Source organism: Dipodomys merriami, unplaced genomic scaffold (assembly GCF_024711535.1).
Source record: "Dipodomys merriami isolate MVZ:Mamm:240054 unplaced genomic scaffold, mDipMer1.0.p SCAF_50, whole genome shotgun sequence".
NCBI classification, from domain to species: Eukaryota; Metazoa; Chordata; class Mammalia; order Rodentia; family Heteromyidae; genus Dipodomys; species Dipodomys merriami.
In genome coordinates, this window is record NW_027206069.1 from 2,660,025 (window position 1) to 2,685,188 (window position 25,164).

A 25,164-nucleotide genomic window follows, 5' to 3' on the forward strand; every position below is an offset into this window, starting at 1 on the left:
CTTAAGACAAAATTGAATGTGATGGCTTCTGACAGGAAAAGGGGCCGTTATTGGAAGGAGAGGGAGGAGTACTGGCAAAGTGAAAACCACTTCCTATTGTTCAATAAACTGTCCAATGTCAGACCCAGATAATGAGGAGGGAGCAGAAGATTTCTCCCCCATCATTATTGTAATGGAAAAACCCACCACGAGTCCAAGTGAATCATCATCATCCTGATTTGCAAGCACAAGACTGGCTCTGAATAGTCCTGTAACTCAGCACGGACAAGGAGATGGAGGACTGTGAAGGGGTTCCACACCCTGAGGTGCCATGGGAAGAGGTGCCTCTTCTTCCTTGGTGTTACTGAGCTGGGCTATGGCAGCAGACAGCCTGTGTCCTCCTCCCCCTCCCCCTCCCCCTCCCCCACCCCCGGGTGTGGGTGTGCCAGCTATGGGGTGAACATGGGGGAGGGGGGTCTGGGGGAGGGGGGGCAGGGAAAGCTCTGTGTCCTGCAGGACTCCCCTCCGGAAGCACCAGCATTCATCAGGAAAATCTGTTGGGAAGGGAACCAGCAGCTTCTTGGGGCAGAAACACCCTAATTGATAACAGCTGTCATGTTTCCTGTGGCACCGAACAGAGCTGAAACTTATGTTTCACAATTTACTAGCTGAGTTCACGAGCTTTTGACAGTTCAGTCATATTTCCTGAAGTTATAAAAAATATTTTCTTTTCTTGGGGTGTGGCCACTTCTATGCCTTCACCCGCTTGCGTGGCTTCACCCCACCATACAACCTGGGTGGAGAAAGGATTCTGCCATCAGACAGGGTCCCCGAGATGTGTCAATTATATTGATGTGAAAAGAATCCATTTCCTTGTTAGATCTCATGGAATTTCACGGATGCTCAGACTGACAGTCCTGACTGAGCTGCAGCCCACCCAGGTACTCTGGGTTCTCGAGTCCCTCAGCTGGGAGACCAAGAGCCTGGGTAACATTTGGGGACTTGAAAAAGAGACTTACATTGTTTGTGCTAATTATTTGAGCCGTAGGCACTCAGATCGAGGAGTCCTTAATGTTAATTGTCTTCCCCACTATAGCCAATTGATTTTGAGTTGGGTGAGTGAATGGATGGGTGGGTGGGTTGTATATGGATGGTAGATTGATGGATGAGTGAATGGCCGGATAGAGTAGATGGGTGAATGGATGGATGGGTAGGTGGGTGGGTAGATGGACACAAGAGTAGAAGTTAGAATGGATGTGTAGATGGTAGATGAATGGCTAAGTGGATAAATGGGTGAATGGATGCATTAGTAGGTGGATGATGGATGAGTGAATGGATGGATGAATGAGTGAACAGATGGATGGATGAGTGGACAGGGGGTGATTGGATGTATAGATGAGAGTGTAAGTAGGAGAATGGATAGTGGGTATATGGATGGACACAGGAGTGAAAGTTTGGACAGATCAATGAGTGAATGGATGGATAAGCGATAAGGAGGTGGATGAGTGAAGGGTGGATGAGTGAGTGGATGGATGAGTGGATAGGTAGGTGAGTGGGTTGGTGGGTAGCTAGATGGATGATAGGATAAATAGGCAGATGGGTGGATACAGGAATGGAAGTTTGAATGGATGGATGGATGGATGGATAGATAGATGGATGGATAAGTAGATAGGTAGGCGGGTGAAACGATGCAAAAATGAATGAGTACGCAGATGAATGGATGGGTGGACACAGGAATGGAAATTTGAATAGATGAGCAAGTACATGAATGAGTGAGTGGATAGGTTGATGAATGGATCAATGGGTGGCTAGATGCATAGATGGATGAATGAGTGATTGATGGATGGAAAGGTACAGGAGTGGAAGTTTGGATGGATGGGTGTGCATGGATGGATGGATGGATGGACACAGGAATGGAAGTTGGGATGAATGGGTGGGTGGTGGATTTGGGATGGGTGAAGTTTTCTGAGCCAAATTAAAATGGGGATGGTCAAGTCTCCCTCTGGCCCTCCCAAGGGTGCCTCTCAGCACTATCACCTCTAATCAAGGAGAGAGTGGGCCCTCTCCCCCATCCTGTCCTCTGGAAATTCCCACAGCTTGAAAGTGAGGATTCAGTTTACTCACTCAGGGCCCAGCAACCTCCTCTAGATGCTCAGGCGGGAGAGGAAGGTAGGGGAGAGAGGAAGACAGAGGCCTCAGTGCTGGAGGCTGTGACTTTAAGCAAGAGGTGTGTGTGTGTGTTTGTATGTGTGTGTGTGTGTGTGTGTGTGTGTGTGTGTGTGTGTACATGAGGGAGTATGAGCATGCTTGCATGTGCATGTGTATGTGGGTGTGTATCTGTGCACATTGTGTGAGGAATGCATGTGTGTGAGTGGCTGGCCGTGCTGTGGTCTCTGTGCACAGGTGGTCTGGGAGCTGTGGCTCTGGATGCCTCTGTGTGTGTTCAGGAACACGGCCTACCTGGGTCCTGGGAACACAGTACCCTTCTTCAGGGGCTCTGCATCACATGTGCCTTCTTTTCAAAACCCTGAACTCTGGTGTAGTCAGATGATGTTAGAAGCTCACCATGGGTATCTTGCTGAGAGGCCAAGACAGGGCCTTTCCACTGTCAACCCTCCTTGTCCCCTGCTTTCCCTCTGCTGAATACCCAGTCACCTTAGTACCTGCATGTACTCCCAACTCTCACGTGCAGAGAAGAGACCAGAGAACAGGGGGTTTCAGGCCTTGGCCAATGTCACATAGCTACAAATAGCAGTGCAGAGACTTGAGCCGGTACAGAGCAGTGTCCAGGGGGTGTGGCGGACCATGCTCGGCTTTGATTTGAGGGCCCCATGCCGCTAAGCCGGCATTCTAAGCTGAGCCACACTTCCAGCCTTTTCTTTTTGTAAATTAATTTATTTTTATTGTTATTATAGAGTTGATATACAGAGGGGTGACAGTTATATGAATCCAAGCCTTTTTGAACTATGTCTTCCCTTCCCCGTCTCTCTCCCAGCTTCTCCCTCCCATTCCCACCATAAGATGTACAGTTCATTTTCCACATAGTATCTAGTGAGTGCCACTGTTGTATTTGTTTACCCTTTGTTCCAGCTTTTCTGTGCTTCCCCTTCCCCTCCCAAATAAAGCCAACTAACAAACGAGATACAAGGAGAAGAAAACAAAAACAGTAACAACAACTACGAAAAATCATCTCGTTTCATTTTCTTGGAGTTCATTTCACAGATTATTATTTTATATGATCATCTGCACATAGCTATTGAGCCTTTGTCAACCACTCCTATCCATATCCTCCTTTGGTGTCAGGATGTGAACGTCTAGAGTCCTATATAATTTATCATGTCCCTGTGTGTATGTATGTGTGTATATATATATATATATACACACACATACACACACATAAATAAATAAATATATATATTTAATCATTCAATGTGTTTCTTGTAGATTTATAGGCATATTCTAGTTACTACAATTGAAGGAAACCATGGATCCTATATTTCTTTGGCTCTGGCTTACTTTGCTTAATATAATTTCTCACCAAACTGCTTGAGTTGAGCTGAAACTTTGGCAAAATGGCAGGGTATAAAATCAACCCTCAAAAAATCAGTAGCTTTTCTATATGCCAACAACAAGAAGAGTGAGTCTAAAATCAGGAAAACAACTCCTGTTGTACTAGCCTCAGAAAAAAAAATACTTAGAAATTAACTGAACCAAAGATGTGAAGGGCCTCTGTTGTGACTTTAAACTTCTGAAAAAAAGGGGCTGGGAAGGTGGCTCAGTGGTAGAGCGCTTGCCTTGCATGCCTGAGGCCCTGGGTTCGATTCCTCAGCACCACATAAGCAGAAAATGTTGGAAGTGGGTGTTATGGCTCAAGTGGTAGAGCACTAGCCTTGAGCTGAAGAGCTCAGAACAGCGCCCAGGCCCAGAGTTCAAGCTCCATGACCAGCAAAAAAGAAAAAGAAAAAAATAAATAAACTTCTGAAAAAAAGAAACTGAAGCAGGTTTAAAGAAATGGAAAAACCTCCCATGCTCCGGGATGGAAGAATTCGCATGGTGAACGTGGCGAGACGCCCAGCCTTTTCTTTCACTGCCTGCGCCTCAGTCTGCCTGATGTCAGGGCTCTCCGTGGAGCTGGGCTGACAGGCCTGCGCTACCACACCCAGTTATCAGTTGTAAAGGGTCTCAAGAACTTATCTGCCTGGCTGGATCCAAGCTGGGGCTCGCAGCGAGTAAGGGGTCTGTCCCTCTTGTCTTTCCGAGAGGCTGCTGGCAGGTTTGTAGACACAGGCCTTGGAGCAGGGGGCTTGAGGAAGGGGGGCAGAGCCCTGTTGGAGCCCAGCTGTCGGCCACCTGCTTGGCTCTGCCTCTTGCTGATTGAATCATAGAGTCTCCCGTGCCTTAGTTTCTCCATCGGCAAAACAGGGAGTTACAATGAGGTCTTCTTCAGAGTGTTGATGTAAGGTGTGTAGATCGGGGTGCCAGCCAGGAAGAGGTGGCATGCCAGCCCTTCCTGGAGTGAGCGCTCTCAGGCCCACTGGCTCTGATGCCAGTGTCATATGCCACCCTGGATAAGAGGGGACCCAGTGCCTGGGGACCACGGGAATGACCTCTGGAGGGAACCCCACCACGTGACAGCAGCTGTGGCAGGAGGGGCTTCGGAGGAGTTGTGCTGGAGCCATGGCTTTTCCTCCTGTTTGGGGAGAGGGAGGGGGACAGAGCGGGACGAGTGGGTTCTGTTTTTATGCTAAATTATGAAACATCCCAAACCTACAGAAAAGGACAGAGAAAAATATAACCACATCCACACCCACTGCTCAGATTCAGCACAGAGCAACATTAGTTTTTGGATTTTACACATGAAATAAACATTAGTGTTGGCTAGAGGCCTGGTCCTCCTCAGGACGCCCACCCTCCCTCCCTCCCTCCCTCCTCCTGGGGACCTCCTTGGGATGTGGCCCACAAATGTACTTTAGGTGATTTGCGTACCTTTCATAAATTCAGTATCCTTTTGTATATTTCCTTCTTGGGCAACTTGCTTTTCCACCTCGTGTGACTCTCTTCCGTGGAGGAAATGGTCACAGACATCAGCCACTTTGAAGACTCCAGGGCTATGGGGGTGCCAGGCCCTTTCCTTCTCCGCATAACCACTCCACATGGCAGCCCTAGACCCCCAAAACAGGAAAACAGAAGCAGCAGGCCCCACTCAGGCTTGGAGCCAGTGTGGGAGTGGCCACAGCAGGTGGTCCCCAGACCACTGCTGAGGACAAGCCAGCTTGCTGGACTACCCTGAGCTGTAGCTGTGGTCTGCCATTTCCCGGGATGCTATGAAGCCTGTCCGTTCCCAATATTCGTTTTCTGTCCATGCCCTGACCAAGAGCCCTAGGGTTTCTCCATGTCTGCCCCTGTTCTGCCTGGTGAGGGTGGTTGATGCGGTTTCAGTTTGCCTTTCCTTGCTGTCTTCAAAGGTGGGGGCAGTTTAAGTTGCTGCTGTAACAAAGGATTGCAGCTTAGTCCTTAAAATTCTGGAGGTCTAAGTCAGACATGGGGCTGAGCTAAAATTAGACAGCTCCTCAGCCAAAATCCAGGTGCCTGCAGAAGACTCTAATGACAGCCTTTCTCTCTTTTTACCTTTTCCAGCTGTCCTTGGCTTGTGGTCCCTTCTTCCACCTTAAAAGCCAGCAGGGGAACATCTGAAATTCCAGACTCCTCCGACTTCCTCTCTCTCTGGTAAGAACCTCTGTGATGACATTGTGCCAGGTGGAGGCCAGGTGGCATATCCACTCATGGTTTTGGGGATTAGGGCATGGATGCCCCTGGGGGGGATGTCTTGCTGGCCCACAGGTGGGTGCCCCTTGTGCTTGTTTGCTGCTCCCTTTTCCACGTTGGGCAAGACCTGCGCCCATCTTTGTCCTCTCTGTACCACAGTGAGATATTCACATTTTTCTGATGGTCTACGTGCCATGAACACACTTCCAGTGTCTGATTTCTTATTTGTTTTTTTATTATTTATTCTTTGGCCACATAATCTTACTGTGTAGCCCAGGCTGGGCTTGGACTCGATCCTCCTGTCTCAGCCTGCTGAATTTGGAATTACGGGTGTGTGTCACCACACCTGGCTGCTTTGTGTCTTTTTTAATCACCAAGATGAAATGGCTCTTGTCAAACTGGGTATTGAAGGAAGCTTAACAAAGGTGCAAAGAGACCAACAGGGGCTTCCGGGCAGCCAAGGCGTCGCAGCTGCCTCGAGGCCTTTGGTGCCAGGATGGAGGCAGAGCCGAGCAGAGAGGCTCACACCACAGGCAGCATGTTCTATATCACAGGCCGCAGCCATGCTGCGGGAGAGGCGTGGGGTGATGACATCTCCTCCTGCCTCCCTCAACCCTGTGTCTTCTCCTGGGCCCCGGCTGGGTTCCTGCTGCTGGCCCTCAAAACCCAGAAGACAGTCCAGTAAGGGGGACTCCAGGAGAGCTGCTCTGCTGTCATGGTGGAGCACAGGCTACCCCACAGCCGCATTCCGGAGGACGGATGCAACATTTCAGCAGGTGTCCCAACTTTGTGAAGGCTTCTCCTGCTGTAGAGTATTCAGTTTATCATAGAGCACTATTTCCTTGATGTTTTAGTGTGTGTGTGCGCGTGTGTGCACACGCCGGTACTGGGGCTTGAACTCAGTGCCTATACGCTGTCCCTTAGCTTTCATATCCAAGGCTGGCACTCTACCACTTGAGCCACTCCTCCACTTCCAGCATTTTGGTGGTGAGTTGGAGGTAAGAGTCTCACGGGCTTTCCTGCTTGGGCTGGCTTTGAACTTTGATCCTTAGAGCTCAGCCTTCTGAGTAGCTGGGATGACAGGTATGAGCCACTGGTGCTTAGCTAGATTTTTCTGTTTTGAATGGAGTGTTTGCCTTTATCATAAGACCCCGGAGATACTCTTAACTATTTTTTGTGTGTATACACAATAGTAAGTATATATAACAAGCCTCCCTCTTTTATAGCTCAGCAGTGTTACGTGTACTCATGGTGTTGTGCAGCTGATCTCCACAGCTGTTTTTTATCTTGCAAAATTAACACTCTGCATCTAGTAAGCAGCACTGTGCCATGCTGGCCCCGCTGTGTCAAGTTCTACTCTGTTTTCTGTGTCTACCTGTTGGACAGCACTGGCTACTGCATGTGAAACCAGATGTACTCAGCCTTTCGTAACTGGCTTATTTCACTCAGCATTGTGTCCTTGGGTTCATCTACATGTGACAAATGCCAGAATTTCCTTCCTTTTTTGTCGGTTGTGGGACTTGAACTCTGGGCCTGGGCACTGTTCCTCAGCTCTTCAGCTCAAGGCAAACACTCTACCACTTGAGCTACAGCTCCACTTCTGGTTTTCTGAGTGGTTTATTGGAGATAAGTGTCTCATGGACTTCCCTGCCCGGGCAGGCTTTGAACCATGATCCTCAGATCTCAGCCTCCTGAGCAGCTAGGATTACAGGCGTGAACCACCAGCACCCGGCTTGGGATTTGAACTTGCCTGGCTTGCTTGGTCAGCTGGTGCTCTATTCCTTGAGCCATGCCTCCACCTCCAGCCCATCTTTTCTTTTTAAAGCTGGGTAGTTTTCAGCCAGAAGAATGTGCCATGCTTTCTGTTTCCCCATTCATCTGTCAGGAACCCTGGGCAGTTGTGAACACTGGGCGCTGTGAACGTGGGTGTACACACTGCCTTCCTCTGCCCCCACTGCAGATCTCGCTTTCTGTTCTCTCCATTATCTCCCCGGAAATGGAACTGCTGCATCTTATGATTGTCCTGAGTGAGAAACATGAACAGACACATTTGTGTATTTCCACAATGTCTGAATGTACTGAAAGGCAACGAAGTCACAAGCCCATCAGTTTCAAAGGCATCAGTTTGCTGGGGATGATTGAGTACGTTGGATGGCCAGGTCCATGGGAAATACAGCTGTTTTTGTTTTTTGTTTTTTGTGCCTCTCTTGGTGACTAAGTTACCTCTTAGATCCTATATTACACTTCACATAATAGTAAGATATAGGTTAGAGAATGGCCAAGAGAGGGTTAAAGCAGTGCAGAACTCAGGGCCTTGCTGGAAGGTTGGAGAGCTGATAACCTCCCAAGAGAAAGTCTCTGTGGAGACCAGATAGGTCTATCAAACCACAGGTGCAGAGCTGTTCAGCTGTGGGTGCTGGCCATTTTGGGTGTTAGTTGGAAGTGTGCTGTGTCTTACAGACTGGAGGAAGTGCTCAAGCTGGAGCCCAGGGACGGAGGCAGAGGTTCCCTGTGCTCAGTTTTCCTAGACAAGGTTTGTGATAGGTGACAGGGTGAGATCTGCGTGCCTGGCACACCTCAGTCTGGGGTGCTCCTCCTCCGACAGCCCCAGATGAGTGGGTTACACCTGGTGCGATTGATAAGTTCTGATGGGACATGATATATTTACAAGTGTAATTGTTTATTGGTGGAAATAAGTTATTTATCAGTTTGTGCCTCATGGTATGCTGGCAGATGGTGGTTGTTTACTTGTATAAACAAGACATAGTGTCATCCTGTCTTGACGCTTAGACTAAAAATGGAGTAACTCAGGTCAAAATTGTCACTTGAAGAAAGGAGTAAGTCAGAGCTAGGCATCGCCTGCAGGTGCTGTTTATACAGCACAGCGGGGGGCTGGCAGGGCCAGGCGACCCCTGACCCCTGACCCTATTTTTAACTTTCTAAAGAATCACTGTATTGTTTTTCACAGAGGATGCATGGTTTACATTCCCACCAGCCACACCTCCCATGTTGCACACCCTGACCAACTCTTACCGTCATGCATGGAGCTTGGTGCTGCTCACTGCGACTCTAGGGTATGCTTCACACTCTCTTAGCCCTTAGTTTGCAGGTCTGTGCTGCACTGGCCGCCAGTGCTGGTGTTGTGTGCAGTGAGGATGGGTGATATGATGTTCTTTCTGGTCCCAGCCCTCTTGACCATCCAGTCCACCATTCCGTTCTGCTGTCTGCTTTGTGCTGTGGTCCGCCGGTCCTCCCTGTGTCTGTTTTTTATATTTTGATTTGGTAAGTCGCTCTGTCCCCTTCCCTGCCACGATGCGCACAACCTCCCCGCAGTGTGTGGCCTTGGTCCTTCTCCCACCAGGTGGTGGGCCTGCGTCCCCAGGCAGACCTCCGTGACTGCCCGGCACTGGGTAACTGCTGAGCGTCAATCACAGCATGCCGCATGAGCACTCGCATGTGCACGCCCCTCCTCCCCCACTACACATAGTTCTCTTGGGCTGCTCGCTCCTGTTCCAGAGCCCACTGGCATCCTCAGAGGAAGCCCAGCTACCACAGGCCACAGAGCGTCCCCAGCCGACATCTGCAACAGCCCTGGAAACCTGCAAAAGGAGGCTGAAGAGGACATCGGGCACCTTCCATCCCGCTGCAGCCCAGAGAGCCCTGGAACAGCTTAGAGGACTCTCAGCAGAGCCCCACCTGCTCCTACAGCACCATGGTCACTCACCACCTCTGACTGAACTGCGAGCGTGTGCCACGCTGCCCAGGCTCCACGTTCCCACGCTGTCCGCCTTCGGGTCACCCCTGGAACTCTACTTTCCTGGGAACACCTCCTCCAGGAAGCCCCCCTCAACACAACCACCCTGCCAGGCTTTCTGAGTCGCTGAGCTGTCCTTCCTCCAAGCAGGGGAGCAGGCCTTTCCCGGGCCTCATGCAGGCCCGGGATGCCAGGGCCACAGGGGTGTGGAGAATGAAGTCCAGGTATGCCCGCATGTATACTCATGCATACACACAAAACATTCATGTCACACACATGCATGTCCACATGCTGACCTGTACGCACATGGAGCACGCGGAGCACCTCCCACACTGGCCCATGCATAGACACACGCAGTTACACTTAGATCCATGCACACACAGACACATGCATACACACAAGCATGTCACACACACCCATCCATGCAGACCCACATCACAAGCACATACACACAAGCATTTCTTTGTAGACACACATGTACACATGGGCACACATCTGTGCTGCATCTCTGGACATAGCTTCCTCCCATGCAACTCCCTTGCTGAGCCGGGCGCCCCTCCTGCGGCCTCCAGAGACAACAGAGACGGAGAACAGTGTGTTGGCAAGCATCTCCAGCACGTTCACAGTGCCCAGGCTGGGGACGGGGAAGGGCTCTCCCCTAAGAGCTGTCAAGTGACTGAACTGAGCCAGAGTCCGAGAGCATGTGTCTGAGGAAGGCCCCTGGCATCTCAGCCCCGCTTGCTTCCTAATGGGTGCTGCCGATTCCAGAGGTGCCAACCTGTGCTTAGCATGCTGCCGGTGGAGTGTCTACCTGGGAACCACTCTGTGTGTGTGTGTTGTGAATCCTTGTGTTTCTGGTGTGGGATACATGTCTGTGTGTGCTGCGTCGTGTGCGTGTGAGCCTGTGCTCGTGGGAGGTGTCAGTGGCATTGTGTGATTGCTTGCATGTCTGGCATATGGCATATGTCTGCACAGGTGATCATAGAGTGTGTGAGTGTGTACTCTGAAGTGTGTGTCTCTGCATTGTGCACTGTGTGTTGGAGTAGGTTATGTGTGTATGGTATATGACAGCTTGTGTGTCTGTCATGTGTCTGTGTGCATGTGGGGTGTGTCTGTGTGCATGTGGGGTCATCTATGTGTGTATGAAGAGCTGGACAGGTGCAGGCTTGCTCCAGGGCATGAGGAAGGGCCTAAAACCTGGCTATCAGGGTTGGCTACGGTGGCAATGTCCTGGGGCCCTCAACATCTCCTTGCGTGGAGACCACTTCCTTGGCATAATGGTATCCTGGGGGCCCCAGTGGCTCCACTAGTGGGGTTTGATTGTTTAGATTCCATATATAAATTTCTTTTTGTGCCTTGATTATTTCACCTAACATAATGTCTTCAGGTTCATTCATCCACACTGTCACAAATGTAAGACTTTATTCTTTTTGAAGGCTGAGTAATTTCCCACATATATAAAATATAATATGGCATTTTCTTTACTCAGTGGAGGGCATGGAGGTTGGTCTGAGGCTTGGCTGTTGTGAACAGGACGGCAGAGATGTCCCTTCCCCATCCTCTGTCCAGTTCCCTTGGGTATGCTTCCGGGCTGGGATGGCTGGTCACCAGGGAACTCCAGCCTTCATTTTTGGAGGAACCTCCACACTGCTCTGCACTGATCCATTTTCCATATTAATCTCCCTCCCTCCAGCAGCGTACAGGGTGCCCTGGCCCACACCCTGGCCCACGCCTGATGCCTTTGTCCTGCTGCTCTGAGCTGCTCTACCAGGCGCTTCGGTTTGGATTTGTGTTTCCCTCATGCATTAGTGAGATTAGTTTGTCCTCCTTCAGAAAATGTCTGTAAGGTCCTTTGCCCATTTTAAAATCCAGCTGTGTGTTTTCTTGCTATTGAGTTGTCTGAATTCCTTAGATATTAGCTCCAATGGAAATGCATGGCTACAAACAGGTGGCCTCCTCACACTTCCTATGTTGGCTATTTCTTTTCTTGACCATTTCCTTTGTTGCGTGGAAACTCTTGCAGCTAAGGCTTCTTATTTATTTTTTGCTTCTGCTGCCTGTACTTTTAGTGTCTTATCTAGGAGCCAATTCCTTATTGTATGTATGTAGGTAGGTAAGTATGCATGCATACATTCATGCGGGTGTATTTGCATGCATGTATGAATGTATCTTGTCTCTATCATCTATCCAATCTACCATTGGTTCTCCTGAAGAGAGTACCCAGACTAGCATATAGTTTAAAATGTTACCTTTTCCTTTCGCATACTGACATTAATTAGCAAATACTATACAACAAGCTGAGACACCATGGGAAAGAGAAAAGTAATTTATATTTTACACTGTCAGTGGTACCCTCCCCCTGCTGGAATTTTTTTTCTTCAACTAGTTGTACAAAGGGGTTTTAGCCTCTGCTTCCCCCCCGCCCCCTGCCCCAAGTCCTGGGCTTGACCTCAGGGCCTAGGCGCTGTCCCTGAGCTTTTTGTGCTCAACCCTAGTGCTCTACCACTTTGAGCCATAGCTCCACTTCTGGTTTCCTGGTGATTAATCAGAGGTAAGAGTCTCATGGACTTTGCTGCCCGGAGTTGGTTTTGAGCCACGATTCTCAGATCTTGGTGTCCTGACTAGCTAGGATTACAGGTGTGTGCCACCAGTGTCTGGCTCTGCTCCTGCTTTTTTTTTTTTAATTTAATTTAATTTCATTTGTGAACATACTGTACAGAGGGGTTACAATTGCACGGGCAGGATAATGCGTACATTTCTTACCAAGCACTGCAGCCTCCTCCTTTGTTTACCCTTCACATCACTTCCCAGCCTCCCCCCTTCCCCCCCATCCCCAGCCTTCTCCTTCCCCCTCCTCCTCCCTCCCCCCCCCCCCGCCCCCCCGCACCAACATTGTAAAGCTCATTTTGGACATGACAACTTGTACTTCTCATTGTTGCAACAGGTCCACCTGTATCCTTAAGCAACTGGTTTTTCCCCATCTCCTCCACAAGTTATACTGACATCAAATATAGCAAAGAGATAATCTTATAAATGCATTAGAAACACATGCATGAAAGAAAAAAACATTAAAATACACATCTAAGGGTTCATTTTCCTGACATCACATTATCTGACCTTTTCCGCTTGACTCATACATATACTAGATATTACAAATAAGGGAAACCATGGGACCTATGTTTCTTTGGGCCTGGCTTACTTCACTTAATATAATTTTTTCCAAGTTTTTCCATTTCCTAACAAATGGGGCAATGTCATTCTTTCTGATGGAGGCATAGAATTCCATTGTGTATATATACCACATTTTCTTGATCCACTCATCTACTGAGGGGCATCTGGGTTGGTTCCATATCTTAGCTATGGTAAATAATGCTGCAATAAACATAGTTGTGCTGGTAGCATTAGTGTGGTCTTGTTTGTAAACATTTGGGTAAATGCCCAAAAGTGGGATTGCTGGGTCATAGGGGAGTTCTATGTGAAGTCTTTTGAGGAAGCTCCATACTGCTTTCCAAAGTGGTTGAACAAGTTTACACTCCCACCAACAATGAAGTAAAGTTCCTTTCTGTCCACATCCCCTCCAGCATCTGTTGTTGTTAGAGTTCTTGATTTTTGCCGTTCTAACTGGAGTGAGGTAATATCTCAATGTTGTTTTGATTTGCATTTCTTTTATGGCTAGGGATGTTGAACATTTCTTCATGTGTCTATTGGCCATCCTTCTTTCTTCTTCAGAGAAGTTTCTCTTTAAGTCTTTCGCCCACTTATTTATTGGGCAGTTGTTTCTTTGAGGATTTGTTGTTGGGGGGTTTAATTTTTTGAGTTCCAAGTATATTTTAGATATGTCTGCTCCTGCTTTTTAAACAAGGGTACTACATTTTCTTTTGTCTTTCTCTTCTGATTGAACTCAGAGCCTTGTCCTTGCTAGGCAATCACTCTCTCTCCCACTTGAGTTACAGCCCTAGGTCCCCTTCTTATTTTGTTTTTGATACAGTTCTGCTCAATATATTTGCTTGGCCTGGCCTCAAACTCGAAATTCTCCTACCTCTGCCTCCCTGGTGGCTGAGGTTACAAGTGTGTACTACCAAGTCTGGCTGGGGCTTGTATTATCGTGTTGTATGGGACCCTGCAAATCACTCACTTTTTCCTTGGCTAGGGGCCCGAGATGAGTTTGGGGTCTGGAGTCTTCTGTCTGACCACAGGGATCCTGGCATTCCCTGGAATTTCAGCACTGTAGGCAGATCAGAGACCGGGGCTTCCTCTTTCAAAGAGCCACCCTCCTTTGAGCATTATCCCTTAGCAGGACATCTCAGAGACTGTCCTCCACTAGAGCTGTCAGATTTAGAAAAGCAAATAACCCAGGTTGTCCAGTTCAATTTGAATCTCAGGTAAAATAGTGAATTAAAACTGATTTAATGTAAGCATATCTGGTGTCGTATTTGGGACACGAGCTAAAAACTCTTTTGCTGAAATTGGTCATCCTGTGCTTTATTCAGCAGCACTCCCCACGTCCTTCCTTCCAAATTCTTCTCCACGGTCTAGCTAGAGCTCACCTTTTCCTTCCAGACCTTCTGCCCTGTGACCTGGTCTCCTGGACACAGGCCTCTGCTGTTTTCAGTTGCATTTTTCTGTCCTAAGTGTAACGAGTGTTGATTATACCAAAAGCACAGGCTAAGCAATAAGAAGAAAGCAAGAAAACAGAATCCCACTCACAGATGGCTCCTCAGTGGGACCTGTCTAGAGCCGTGTGCGTATGTGGATGCGTGCACCTTTGCAGAAATGTAGAAAAGGGCGCCTCCACCCTGAACCCCAATCTAGGCCCGCCGCCCTTCAGGCGAGCTTCATGAGTCCACAGAGGGAGTTTTCCCACAGCCTGGCTGGTCTCAGCCACCTGGGAGGGACTCTGTGCAGTCTGAGGTTGAGCTGCAGCTGGCACTGGGCTCAGAGAGACCCTTGTCCAGGTTGCTTCCTGGCTCTGGGCCTGAAGTAGTCAGGTGTCACAGACCCTGCGGTTTACCCAGCAAAAAAGAATTCCTCCCAGCTGCAGAAGCCGCAGGTGGTTGGGTTGGTTTCTGCTGAGGGGTGGCTCCCCAGCTTGGTGCAGGCCGCCATATATGGCCTTTCCCCCGCGTGTCTGTATCCTAATCTCTTCTCCTGAGGACTCTAGTCAGGTTGGATTCGGGCCCACCCTAATGACCTCATTTTAACTTAATCACCTCTTTACAGGCCCCATCTCCAAATAAGGCCACATTCCCAAGAACCTGAGATCAAGACTTGAGCATAGGAATTTGGAGGGAACCAGATCAGCCCCAAATGCCTTGGCCTGGCTGAGCCCTTTCCTCTTCCACGAGATGGCTCTGGGACCCCATTGCTCTGAGCCTGTCCAGGAGGGCCCAGCCACCCTGTGGGGCCCTGGCCGGATATTCAGACCTCATGTCCTCCACTCTGGAGGACCCTGCAGATGGACAATGAGGAGCTCGCGGCCTTTGGTCCCTTCCTCCTCCTCTGCCGGTAGCTCTTTCCCTTCAGGTAAATTCCTGGAGGAGAGTTGCTGGGTCAGAGGGACAGAGGTCAGTACCGCTGATCCCATCCCAAATCTTTGATGACTCCTGTCCCCTTTCTGACGCCTGCCCCATTCCCACCTGAGTTCCTGTGCCAAAGCTCTGCAGAGGGGTGAGGCTGGTTCCCAGGCGACTTCTTCCTCTCCACCTGGACACCTTCCTGCTCTGCAGCCTTGCGGAGGCTGCTTTTGCCTTCTGGACAGATACATTTTCTCAGCCCACCGCAGCTGCGCTTGTCCCCCACCAAAGACACCAGGACACCTTCCCTTGCATGTCTTCCCGGGGGGAGGGACGCAGCAGACTGTGGACTCTGTGGACTCTGAGTAGGATCAGTATGCTAGGCCCATTCTGGCTGGGCCTTGGGTAAACACTAGTGAGGAGGATGACAAACCCCACAGGGCCCCACCCTGTTTCCACCATACACCCCAGCAGACTTGAGGACAGAGTCCTGGGGGGTGGGGTGGGGGGAACAGGCCAGGGAGGGCTGCAGGCACAGACCTGCTCATACCAGACAGGTTGTCAACAGAGGGGGCCAGGGAAGGGCTGGAGGCAAAGCATGAGGGTGGGTTATAAACACAGTGTGCATGACCCGAGAATATGACAGGTATGATTGTGCAAATATGAGACAGGGCCTAGAAGGAGACCCCCAGCAGTTCAGGGGGGATTGCGAACGCTTCTATCCAAGGTTTCAGGCCAATGACCTGCACACACACACACACACACACACACACACACACACACACACACACACACACACACACACGGCACTACATCACTGAAACTCAGGTTGCAGGAACTACAGTTCTCTAGGTGTAATTTTTTTGTGGTATTTGTAGTACGTTTATTCTAGTTCAGTTCTCCAAAATGCTTGACCTGATGGGGTAAACCTATTTCATGACCCCCGGCATGAGGGAAATCTTGCTATTAAGGGTTTTTTACTTTCTGCTTTCTATGTTTCTGTATTTAAATTTTCATATGGATTTAGGTACCTCCCTTCTGCTTTTCCCTGAAAAAAGAAGCGATGAGATGCATAGGAATACCCGTCAGACTTTCTGGAAGGCAATTTAGCTACATAGGGCAAAGCAGGCCTGTTCAAAGATGTTCTGGCCTAGTTCACTTGAGGGAAGTACCACGGGGGGGTGTGTGGGGGGGAGGAGCAGAGCCGGCTCCAAGCTTCCTGAGCCCCCAATTTGCTAATGAACATCCTGATGTGCCCCCCCTTCCTGGGGACCTTGTGCTGTGGCCCCACCCACTCTTGCTTATTGACATGGAAATTGGGGGGGGGGTACCTGCCGGCAAAAGTAGCCGGGCACAAAAGGGCAACCAGCTCATGTTTTTAAGATGCGCACCTATTCACTCACAGCCTGGGGCAAGAGGTTTGAGAGTGCAGGCGCGGGAAGTCACCTAGGCCTGACTGCGTTTTCACCTCTGGACTTGCGGGGTCTGCGTCTGGCGCGTGTTTTTATAATAAGGGAGGGGTTGTAAAGATCGCAGGGAAAGGCAAACAAAAGAAAGGAGAAACCAAACAGGGAAAAGAGGGAAGGAAAGGAGGAAAGGGGAAGGGGGAGATGGGAAGGGAAGGGAAGGGGGGCGGGAGGGAGGCAGGGGAAGAAGGGAGAAAGAAAAGGTGTGTGTGTGTGGGGGGGCCCGAGTCCCGGACGCATGGCCTCCGAGGGCAGCGGGCGGCGCTGCCGAGAGCACGCGTCCGGTCAGGGCCGGGCACGTCGGAGGCGCTGGGGCGCGGGCTCCCGCGGGAAGCGAGGTTGCGTGGCGCGCCCGGGAGACGCCATCCGTCTCCGGGCCGGGGCGGGGTGGGTGCGGGCTGCGAGCGTCCGCGCTGCGCCACGCCGCGCGCCCCGTCCCGCAGCCGCGGGGGCCGGAGCTGGGCGCGTCTGGCGGGGCCTGGGGCGGCGGCCGCGGCGCTTCTTCCTCCCGGGGGTTTCGTGGCGTCCTTCCGAGCAGCCGGGCTACTTCGAAAGCCACTCAAACTTTCCCGTGTTTAGGGCGTCCGTTCCAAAAAGTTCTCCTGGAGGGGAGCGTGGGGCCGGGCTCGGAACTGGGGGGCTGCTTCGGGGTCTCCGCCAACCCACCTGCCGCGTCCCCCCTCTCCCGCCAGCGTCCCGTGCGCAGCACTCCCCGGGGTGCGCACCGCCCCGAGGAGGCCCGGGGTCCGCGGTCCCCCCCATCCCCGGCCTCGGCTCCCACAGCCACGTCGAAACTCCGTCCAGGTGTCCCTGGGGGCGTGCATCGCCCTCACCCCGGGGTCTGCGGGGGGCGCGCGGGGCGGGGCGCGGCGGCTGCCGTGAGGGTGCCCACCCCCCTTCCTGGGCTCCACCCTTCCACTTAGCCCGCTCCCCGGCCTGCGGCGGGCGAGGGTGTGTGTGGGGGGGTCGGTTCCTGTTTTCAGGGGCAGAGGAGGGGGTGCCCGGGGCAGGGGTCCCTGTGATCTCCAGCCCAGCCGTGGAAGCCGCCGTTGGGGCACGCCGGGCTGATCGTGTGCCCACGGACCCCAGCCGCGGGCCGGGCCTGCTGGGGGCAGGTGCGCCGTGGGCGGGGGGGGGGGGGGAGCGAGGAGCTTGATGGGTGGGCCAGGGGTTCTAGAAAGTTCGAAGCTCCCTGCGCTGTGTCTCCTTATCCACCGAGGCTGGGGGGAGGGGGGGTTAGACGGCGGGAAGTCCTGGGCGTGCGCGCAGGCACGCGGGGCAGCGAGGGGAGGACCCCGAGCCCCTCCCGGCCCTCTGTCCAGGACCGCGCCCTCCCTGCGGACCCCTTCCCGCCCCGCCCACCGCCCGCGCCGGCGCCGCCTCCTTCCAGGGTCACAGTGGGGCGCGAGGGGAGGACCCGGGCTTTAATTCCCATCGCTGTTCACAGGCGAGAGAAGGAAGAGGACCAGCGGCCCCCGGCAAACAGTGTACTCCAAGTCTTTATTTTTGCAGCTCAAAAGAACTTTATATACAAGGAATCTTTCCATCCAAACCCGCGCCGGATGACCGTGGGATCAGGCCCCCCGCCCCCGCCCCGCGATCGGCAGCTCTGCCTTAGGAGTCCCAGACTGTGCCCCACCCCTGGCCTCAACTCCACCTTCCCAAGGAAAACCACCTGGGTCCCTCTCTCCAAGGAGTTCCGGCCTCCTCTCCTCCCCTGGCGGCGCGCCCAGCCTCGCCAGCGCCCCTCAAAGCCACCTTCCTCCGGTCCCGAAGCCGACCCCCCTCTCCCTCCCACCCCATTTTCGGCGGTTCCCCGCAGGGACCCAGGGCACTAGCCCCCGCTTGCTTTAGGCGCTGTTCCGAGCCCTCCGCGGTTCAGAGCCGGCTCGTGGACAAGACCAGTTAGAGTCGGTTCGTCATCAGCAGCAGGGTTCGCGAGAGCCCAAAACAAGGGGGGGGGCGCTCTCCTGGCCGGGCTCTCCCACCCCTCCCCCTCCCTCAGGGACGAGACGTAGACACACTAGCAGCAGGGCTCCTGCGCGCGACAGGTGGGTACCAGGCAACTAGCGGCGAGCTGGCGGCGCTGGCGACACCCAGCTGCGCGCAGGGCGCGCGGGCGTGGCCGAGGTGCCCGCGCGCCCGGCCGAGGAGCTCGGGGGAGGTGTGAGGAAGAGGAGGGGCAAGGCCCGGGGACGCAAGGGCAGAGCGCGTCCTGCCTGCCACCCCCAGGATCCCGAGAGGCTTTCAAACGAGCCAGGCAGGTACAGGTGAGTCCCAGGGAGGTCCCTGGCTCAGTATGGCCGCGACGCCGAGGTCCCACCAAACTTGACCTCGGAGGTTTGGGCCTCCTGCACGTGGGATTCAGAGGCCCGAAGGCCCTGCCCGCCACGATCGGTCTGTGGTCCCTTGGCGGTCTACAAACGACGGGGCGGGGCACCGTGGAGCTGTTGGTCGTAGTGCTCCAGCCAAGTGCGCAGTTCCGAGACCTGGTAGCCATCCGGGCCCCGGCCGCCCTGGTACATGATGGTGCCACCCTGGATGACGTAGAGGCGCTCGAAGTAGGCGCCATAGGCGGAACTGCTGGAGTTGGTCATGGTGTCCAGGACCAGAGCGCAGCCAGGCGCGCCTCGCTGCAGCACCCTCGCCGCACTGACCCGGTCCTCCAGGCTCCGGTGCTGAGGGATGACGTAGGGCGAGTCCGTGGTGACCCAGCCGTCGGAGGGGTGCGCTTCCTCTATGTAGATGATGAGGAAGTCCACGTCGCGCCGGTATTTGGTGACCAGGCGCTGGAAGGCGCTCATGCGCGCCATGAACGGTGGTCAGGTGCAGCTGCCGAAGTTGAGTACCAGCGGGCGATTCCCGCGGGCATAGTCCAGGATGCGCTGGCTCAGGAAGCCCTCGGGGAGGACTACCTCGGAGTTGGGGGCCGGCCCGCCCTCGTGCGCCTGCTTGAAGAAATCCAACTTCTGTCCGTGCCACACGGCCTTGAGCGACGCCAGGGTGCACAGGCGGTTGTCGTCGGACACGCAGATGGGTGGGTCGTCGGGGGGCGCCTCCTCGCCCTCACTGCTGAGCTCCACTTCGGGCTCGGGCTGCCCCCGGTGGCTGCGGCGCAGGAAATGCTTGCGGATGCACAGGAAGTCGAGGAGCCACAGCATGAAGGCCGTGCCCAGGAAGCGCGGGAAGAGCACGAGGCACGAGGCGGTCTGGGCGCAGAGCCTCAGAGAGTGAAGCAGCAGGGAGCGGAGCATGGTGGCTGCGGGCCCCGAAGGCCCCCGGGCCCCGTCGCCTTCCTGGACCACCAGCCTCGAGGCGGCCTGGCGAGGCATCTGCGTTGCGACCGCGCGGGGAGCTCAATTTATAGCCACGGCTGGAATTGGCGGGAGACTCCACCTCCGGGCCCGGGCCCGCCCCCCTGCAACTTGAGCCCGAAGGGATCACCCAGCGGCGCGGCCAATGCCCTAGAAACCGCGAGCCGGGGGCGGGCGCAGGCGGGCCGAGGGCGGAGCGGGCCCGGGCCGGCGGGGGCGGGCCTGAGCCCCGCAGCCGGCGCTCGGGGGCGAGGGGGGGGGACCCCGGCGCCGCCCGCCTCCCGGGACTTGGAGTCGGGTCTGGGACCCGGGCGCCCCAGGCGGAGGTCCCTCCGGCCAGCGCGGTCGCTGCGCGCGGTCTCGGCCCCCGCAGCCCGGCACCGGCCCGCGTCCCTCTCGCCGCGCACCTGAGCTGAGTTCCCCGGCGGCCGCCGCGCCGCGCCGGAGCTCCGGTTCGCTTCCCGCGCGCCGCCGCCGCCAACGCCGCCCGCGCCGCTGCCGCTCGTGCGGGGCCGCTGCCCAGGTATCGCGGAAGGCCAGGTCCGCGGTCGCCGCCTCGGTGGCCCGGACTCCAGCCCCGCGGCGGACGCGGGCCCGCGGGGAGGCAACTTTGCGTCCCCGCCGCCTCTCTGGCTCGCCCGCGGGCGCCGCTCGACTGCCGGAGCCCGTCCGCCCGCCTCCCGCGCGCGCTCACACTCGCGCCTCGCACACGGCCGCCCCCCGCACCGCCCCGCCACGCACACCGCGCTCGGCGCCCCCCGCCGCTGCCCGCCGCTGCCGCGCGCCGCTCCAGCCCGCGCAGCCCCGGCCGCGCCCGCCCCGTCCCATCTCGGTCCCCCGGGCGCTGCGGTTCCCCGGCCAGCGGCCGCCCGGGGTCCCGCGGAGGGGTGCCGGGGCGGGGGGGGCGGGGTCCGCGGACAGGCCCGCTGCCCGGCGCGGGAGCCCGGGGGCGCGGGGGGGAGGCCCCGCAGCCCCGAGCCCGCCGCCGGCTCGGGAGCGCCCCGGGCGTAGGGCGCTGCGGGCGCCGGGCGCGGGGCAGCGGGCGCGGGGCGGCGCCGGCCCCGGGCGGCTCTCCCACTAGGGGTAGCTGTTGCCTGAACGCCGGAGCGCTCCCCTCTCGCCGCCTGCCTCGCCCGGCGCAGCCCCGGCCGCCGGGCGCACCCGTCCCGTTCGTCCCCGGTCGTTGCTCTCCACCCCGGGAACGTCGAGACCGGAGCGCCCGAACGGAGCCACCTTCGCGAACCTGAGCGCGGCGGCCCGACTCACCGTGGAGGCGCCCTGACGCGTAAAGTGCGTACTTCCACCCGAGAACGTGGGCTCCGACTTTTTAGGGGTGCGGGGCAGCCCCCAACTCCACCAGCCCCCCCTCCCCCGCCAGTCCTGTCGCCGCGCCCAGGGCCGGATCCCTGGCCGCGCGGCGCGAGGCCGGCTGTACGGGCTTCGGGGAGGCGGGTTGGGGAGCGGCCTTGACCTGGGGTCTCCCCCCCCCCCCCCGCTTCGGCCCGCCGCGTCCCCGGGGCCAGGCCTTGGCCCAGCCGGCTGTGGTCCACCCCCGTCCGGGAAGCCGCGCTGCCCGGGACGCCCCGCGGTGCGGCCCGCAGCGCCTGCCGCCTTCGCCCGTGCGCCGCCCGCCCCAGGCACCGGGAGCCCAACTTCTCCGGACCCGGCAGAGAGCGCGCTCGCGTCCCGGCCGGCCGGCGGGAAGAGCGCCTTCCGCCACCCAGCAACTTGTCCGGAGAAGTTGACCGCGCGCAGGGCCGGGCGGAGCCGGGAGCCGCCGTCCTCCCCTCCGGTGCCCTCGCCTCTGCCGGGACGCTGCCCCCGCGGGCGCCGAGAGACCCGTGGCTCCGGCAGGCTGAGCTCCAGCGGGCGCGAGGATACTCCCTTCTCTCCAGATAGGGATAGCGGCGGAGAACTTCTCTCCCCAGAGAGGCCAGCAGGTCTGGCCCAAAGGTCCTTCCTCCCCCTGGGCGAGGGTCTTAAAGGCGGCCTCCAAGTTCTCCCTGAGCGCACCTGGCTGGGCGGGGGTCTCCTCCCCTGGCAGGCCACTTGTCCCGTCTGACTTCTCGCTTGTTCCCTATTCCGGCCTCTGCTTTTGGAGAGGGGTGGACGGACTGTCGGGCGGGGGCGGGGGTGGGGGGAAGGCGGCGGGAAGAAGAGGCGTTTGGAGAGGAGTGGAAGTATCAGGGGAGCAGGGGCTTTTGGAGAGGGATGGAAGGATAGGGGGAGCAGGCTTTTGGAGGGGGTGGAAGGATGGGGGGAGCAGAGGCTTTTGGAGGGGGTGGAAGGATGGGGGAGGAGGAGGCCTGAGGTTTTTTTCTGAAGGCTTGAGACTCCCGTTAGGGACTCCAGCTTTAGGTGGACAGTCTCCCCAGCCCTGACCTCCTGGTCTGTGAGAGGTGCCAGTCTAGGGTTGGGGTCCTGCCAGCCCGCACAGGATTTGGGACAGTTCTTCTCTCCACCATATCTAGTCTCAGAAAGTGAGAAGCCACCTTGGGCTGGGAGAGCGTTGTTGGGGTGGGCGTGGGGCTGCTCTTGGTGGTGTGCATGAGTGTGTGTGTACACGTGCACACGAGTGTGCGCACACGCATATGCTCTGGGGCAGATGCACATTGGGCTCCTGACCTCCCCGGGGGACCTAGCCCACGCGGGGAGGTGGAGAGGTAGAAAAGCTGGTGCCCCTCCTGACCCAGCCACCCAGGAGCTGCTGCTGTTCAATGGGCACAGGCTTCACCCACGCCTTGGGGTGCTCCGGTCAGACGCCCTCGCTTCCACAGCTCCTGGTGCAGGTGAGAATAGAGCCAGAGTCCATCCAGGTACCGCTGGTCTTTGGGACAGAGAACCTGGCTGCGGGACTGTCACTCTGGTGCTCAGCTCCCTCCTAGTTCCCCCTCTTTCTGGTCTCCCCTTAACTCTTCTCCAAGTAGCCCCCCCTCATCCCTCCAGCACTGCACCCCAGTTCTCTGGGTGGCCTGGGTCTCCCTACTGGCCACCTGTGTGCTTCTGTCTGGTCCCAGCTGTCCAGAGAGCCTGGCCCAAGGCTAGTCTTGGGGCTTGGGGGAAGCCTTGGTCTTGGTGGGTCTGGATGCTGTCCAGGAGCAGTTTGGAGAGGGGCTGAGGGCACAGGCCGTGGGCCCTGGCATGGCTGGGGCTGGCCGGCCTTTTCACGGCCTCCCGCTTCCAGGAGCCTGGGCACGGCCACCTGTCTGTGAAAGAGTCGGGGCCAGGCTCTGCCTCTCACTGCCTGTGTGGGGCAGGTGGGGACGAGGCCGTCACCAGACTCCCCTGGGGCAGTGTGGCCCCAGAAGCTCCTCCGAGGATCAGAGGAGGAGGTCCTGCTCCACACCTGGGGAACCACAGGTGGGCGGCCCTGGGCTCTGCCCACCACACCGTGACCTGGCTGCGCGGTCCCAGCCTCCTGGGCCACCACTCTGCCTGTCCCTCCGCTCTGCCTGTCCTTCTGCTCCGCCTGTCCACTCTGCCTGTCCCTCCACTCTGCCTGTCCCTCTGCTCCGCCTGTCCCCTCCGCTCTGCCTGTCCGCTCTGCCTGTCCCTCCACTCTGCCTGTCCCTCTGCTCTGCCTGTCCCCTCCGCTCTGCCTGTCCGCTCTGCCTGGCCCTCCGCTCTGCCTGGCCCTCCGCTCTGCCTGGCCCCTCTGCTCTGCTGTGGGTGCTGCAGGTGCCTTCAGACTTCTGGACTTCCCCTCCTGCTGTTTCCCAGTCTCCCACTTCTCCTCTCTCACTGCTCTGGGCTCTGGGGTCCAGCCCACCCTCCACAGAGGAGCTGAGCCCCCACCTCCCCACCTGCCCTCCTCCCCCCACATGGCCCCTCCTGTGTTCCTGTGTGTCTGTACTCAGTGGAGGCCTCTCGCTTGGGCTCTGTGTCTGGCTCCTATGCCAGCCTTGCCCCTGTCCGCCTGCGGCGGGGACCCCAGAGCCCTGTGCTGGCACCTGCAGGTGCCCAATAAAGCTTCGTGTGCTGAGCCTCGAGTGTCCTGTGGACTTCCTGAAAAGCCGCCGTCCGGGGAGAGTTTAACACGTTTCTTCTGTGCTTTTGGGCAGAGCAGCAGTGAGCGAGCAGGGCACAGGGACCTGGGTGAGTGGACCACAGTCCCTGGGTCGTCTGCTCTGGATGTGGGGTCCGGTGCCCACACCTGGGCCAGGCTCCCGGGGGCCTCTCTCCGGTCCTGGGCCGAGCAGATCCTCCCAGGCCTCCCTTGCCGAGATGGCGGCAGGCGTTCCTCCCCTGCGGTGGGCTTGTCCCGCTGGCCCCCTGTGGGGGCAGCCGGTGTTATGGGGGCGGGGGTGTGTGCGAGGTGTCCCCACAGCAGGAGTGGAAGTTGAGTGGAAGGCAGTGAGGCTGGGGGCTGGGCAGGGGTCTCAGCCAGGAGAGCTTGTTGGCCCCAGGGCCTGGAAGGAGCAAGGGCGTGTTGGCAGTGTTCAGGGCTGGAGGAGGTGTGGGGGTCCTGTGCCAGAGAGAGGACAAGGCCCAGGAGACAGTGCCTTGGCTACTTGTGTGACCCCAGGGCTTGGACGGCTAGAGCCTCGTGCCAGTGCCTTCCCGCCATTACCCTGTGGCTTCAGATGTCCTAGAAAGTGCAGGGAGAGCCTGGCCTAGCCTGGCCTGGCTGAGACGCCCCATGGAACATGGGAAGCCCCGTGGAGAGCCCACCCAGCCCCCTACTGTCATCTTGGCCCGTCCCATTCCCACTGAAGCGGGGGGGGGGGGAGCCCCTACCTTTTGACCTATCCCCACTGTCCAGCCCAGCCTGGGCTCTGACTTGTTCCTGGCACATCGTGCTCCCTGGTGCGCGGCCAGCTCTGGGGTGGGAGAGGAAGGATGCTTTGCCAGCCGCTGCCTGTGGGCACTGGGGCCTGCCCAGCCTTGGGATGATGGGCTTCTCGTACCAAGGAAGAGGCGTTGTCTGAACCCTGTTCTGGCACGAGGGCCACCTTTGCATCCGTGCCTCCTTCCACGCATCTGCAAAGACACAAGGGCCAGATGTAAGGTATGAATGCGTGTACAAGCATGCGTGTGCATGTGTGTCCGCCTACTCACACTCGGCCTCGTTCCAGAGTGGAGTCCAGGCTTTCCAGGAAGCCCTGGAACCCAGGAGATTGCACAGGAGAGACGGTGGAAAGCAGGAGAGGCAAAGGACAGGACGATGTCCCCGCCTTGGCCGTGGCACAGCGATGGGGTGGGCCTCAAAAAGCCGGGGCGGGTGGCACCAGTGGCTCACGCCTGTAATCCTGGCTGCTCAGGAGGCTGAGATCTGAGGATCGTGGTCTGAAGCCAGCCTGGGCAGCAAAGTCCCCGTGAGACTTAACCTCCAATTAACCACTCAAAAACTGGAAGTGATGCTGTGGCTCAAG

General features: G+C 56.4%; 1 protein-coding gene and 1 long non-coding RNA gene across 2 annotated transcripts in view; one reads left to right on the forward strand and one right to left on the reverse strand.

Moving 5' to 3' along the window:
• Positions 1-25,164, forward strand: part of LOC138810557 (uncharacterized) — a 147,484-nt gene that overhangs the window by 94,485 nt on the left and 27,835 nt on the right. The window contains exon 3 of the long non-coding RNA XR_011367159.1: positions 5,617-5,706. This is a non-coding gene — a long non-coding RNA (uncharacterized lncRNA). The remainder of the gene's footprint in view (positions 1-5,616; positions 5,707-25,164) is intronic.
• Dio3 (iodothyronine deiodinase 3) lies at positions 18,641-19,838 on the reverse strand. The gene has a single exon (XM_069997777.1). It carries the CDS (start codon positions 19,808-19,810, stop codon positions 18,896-18,898), a length of 915 nt encoding a protein of 304 aa, XP_069853878.1. The 5' UTR covers positions 19,811-19,838; the 3' UTR covers positions 18,641-18,895.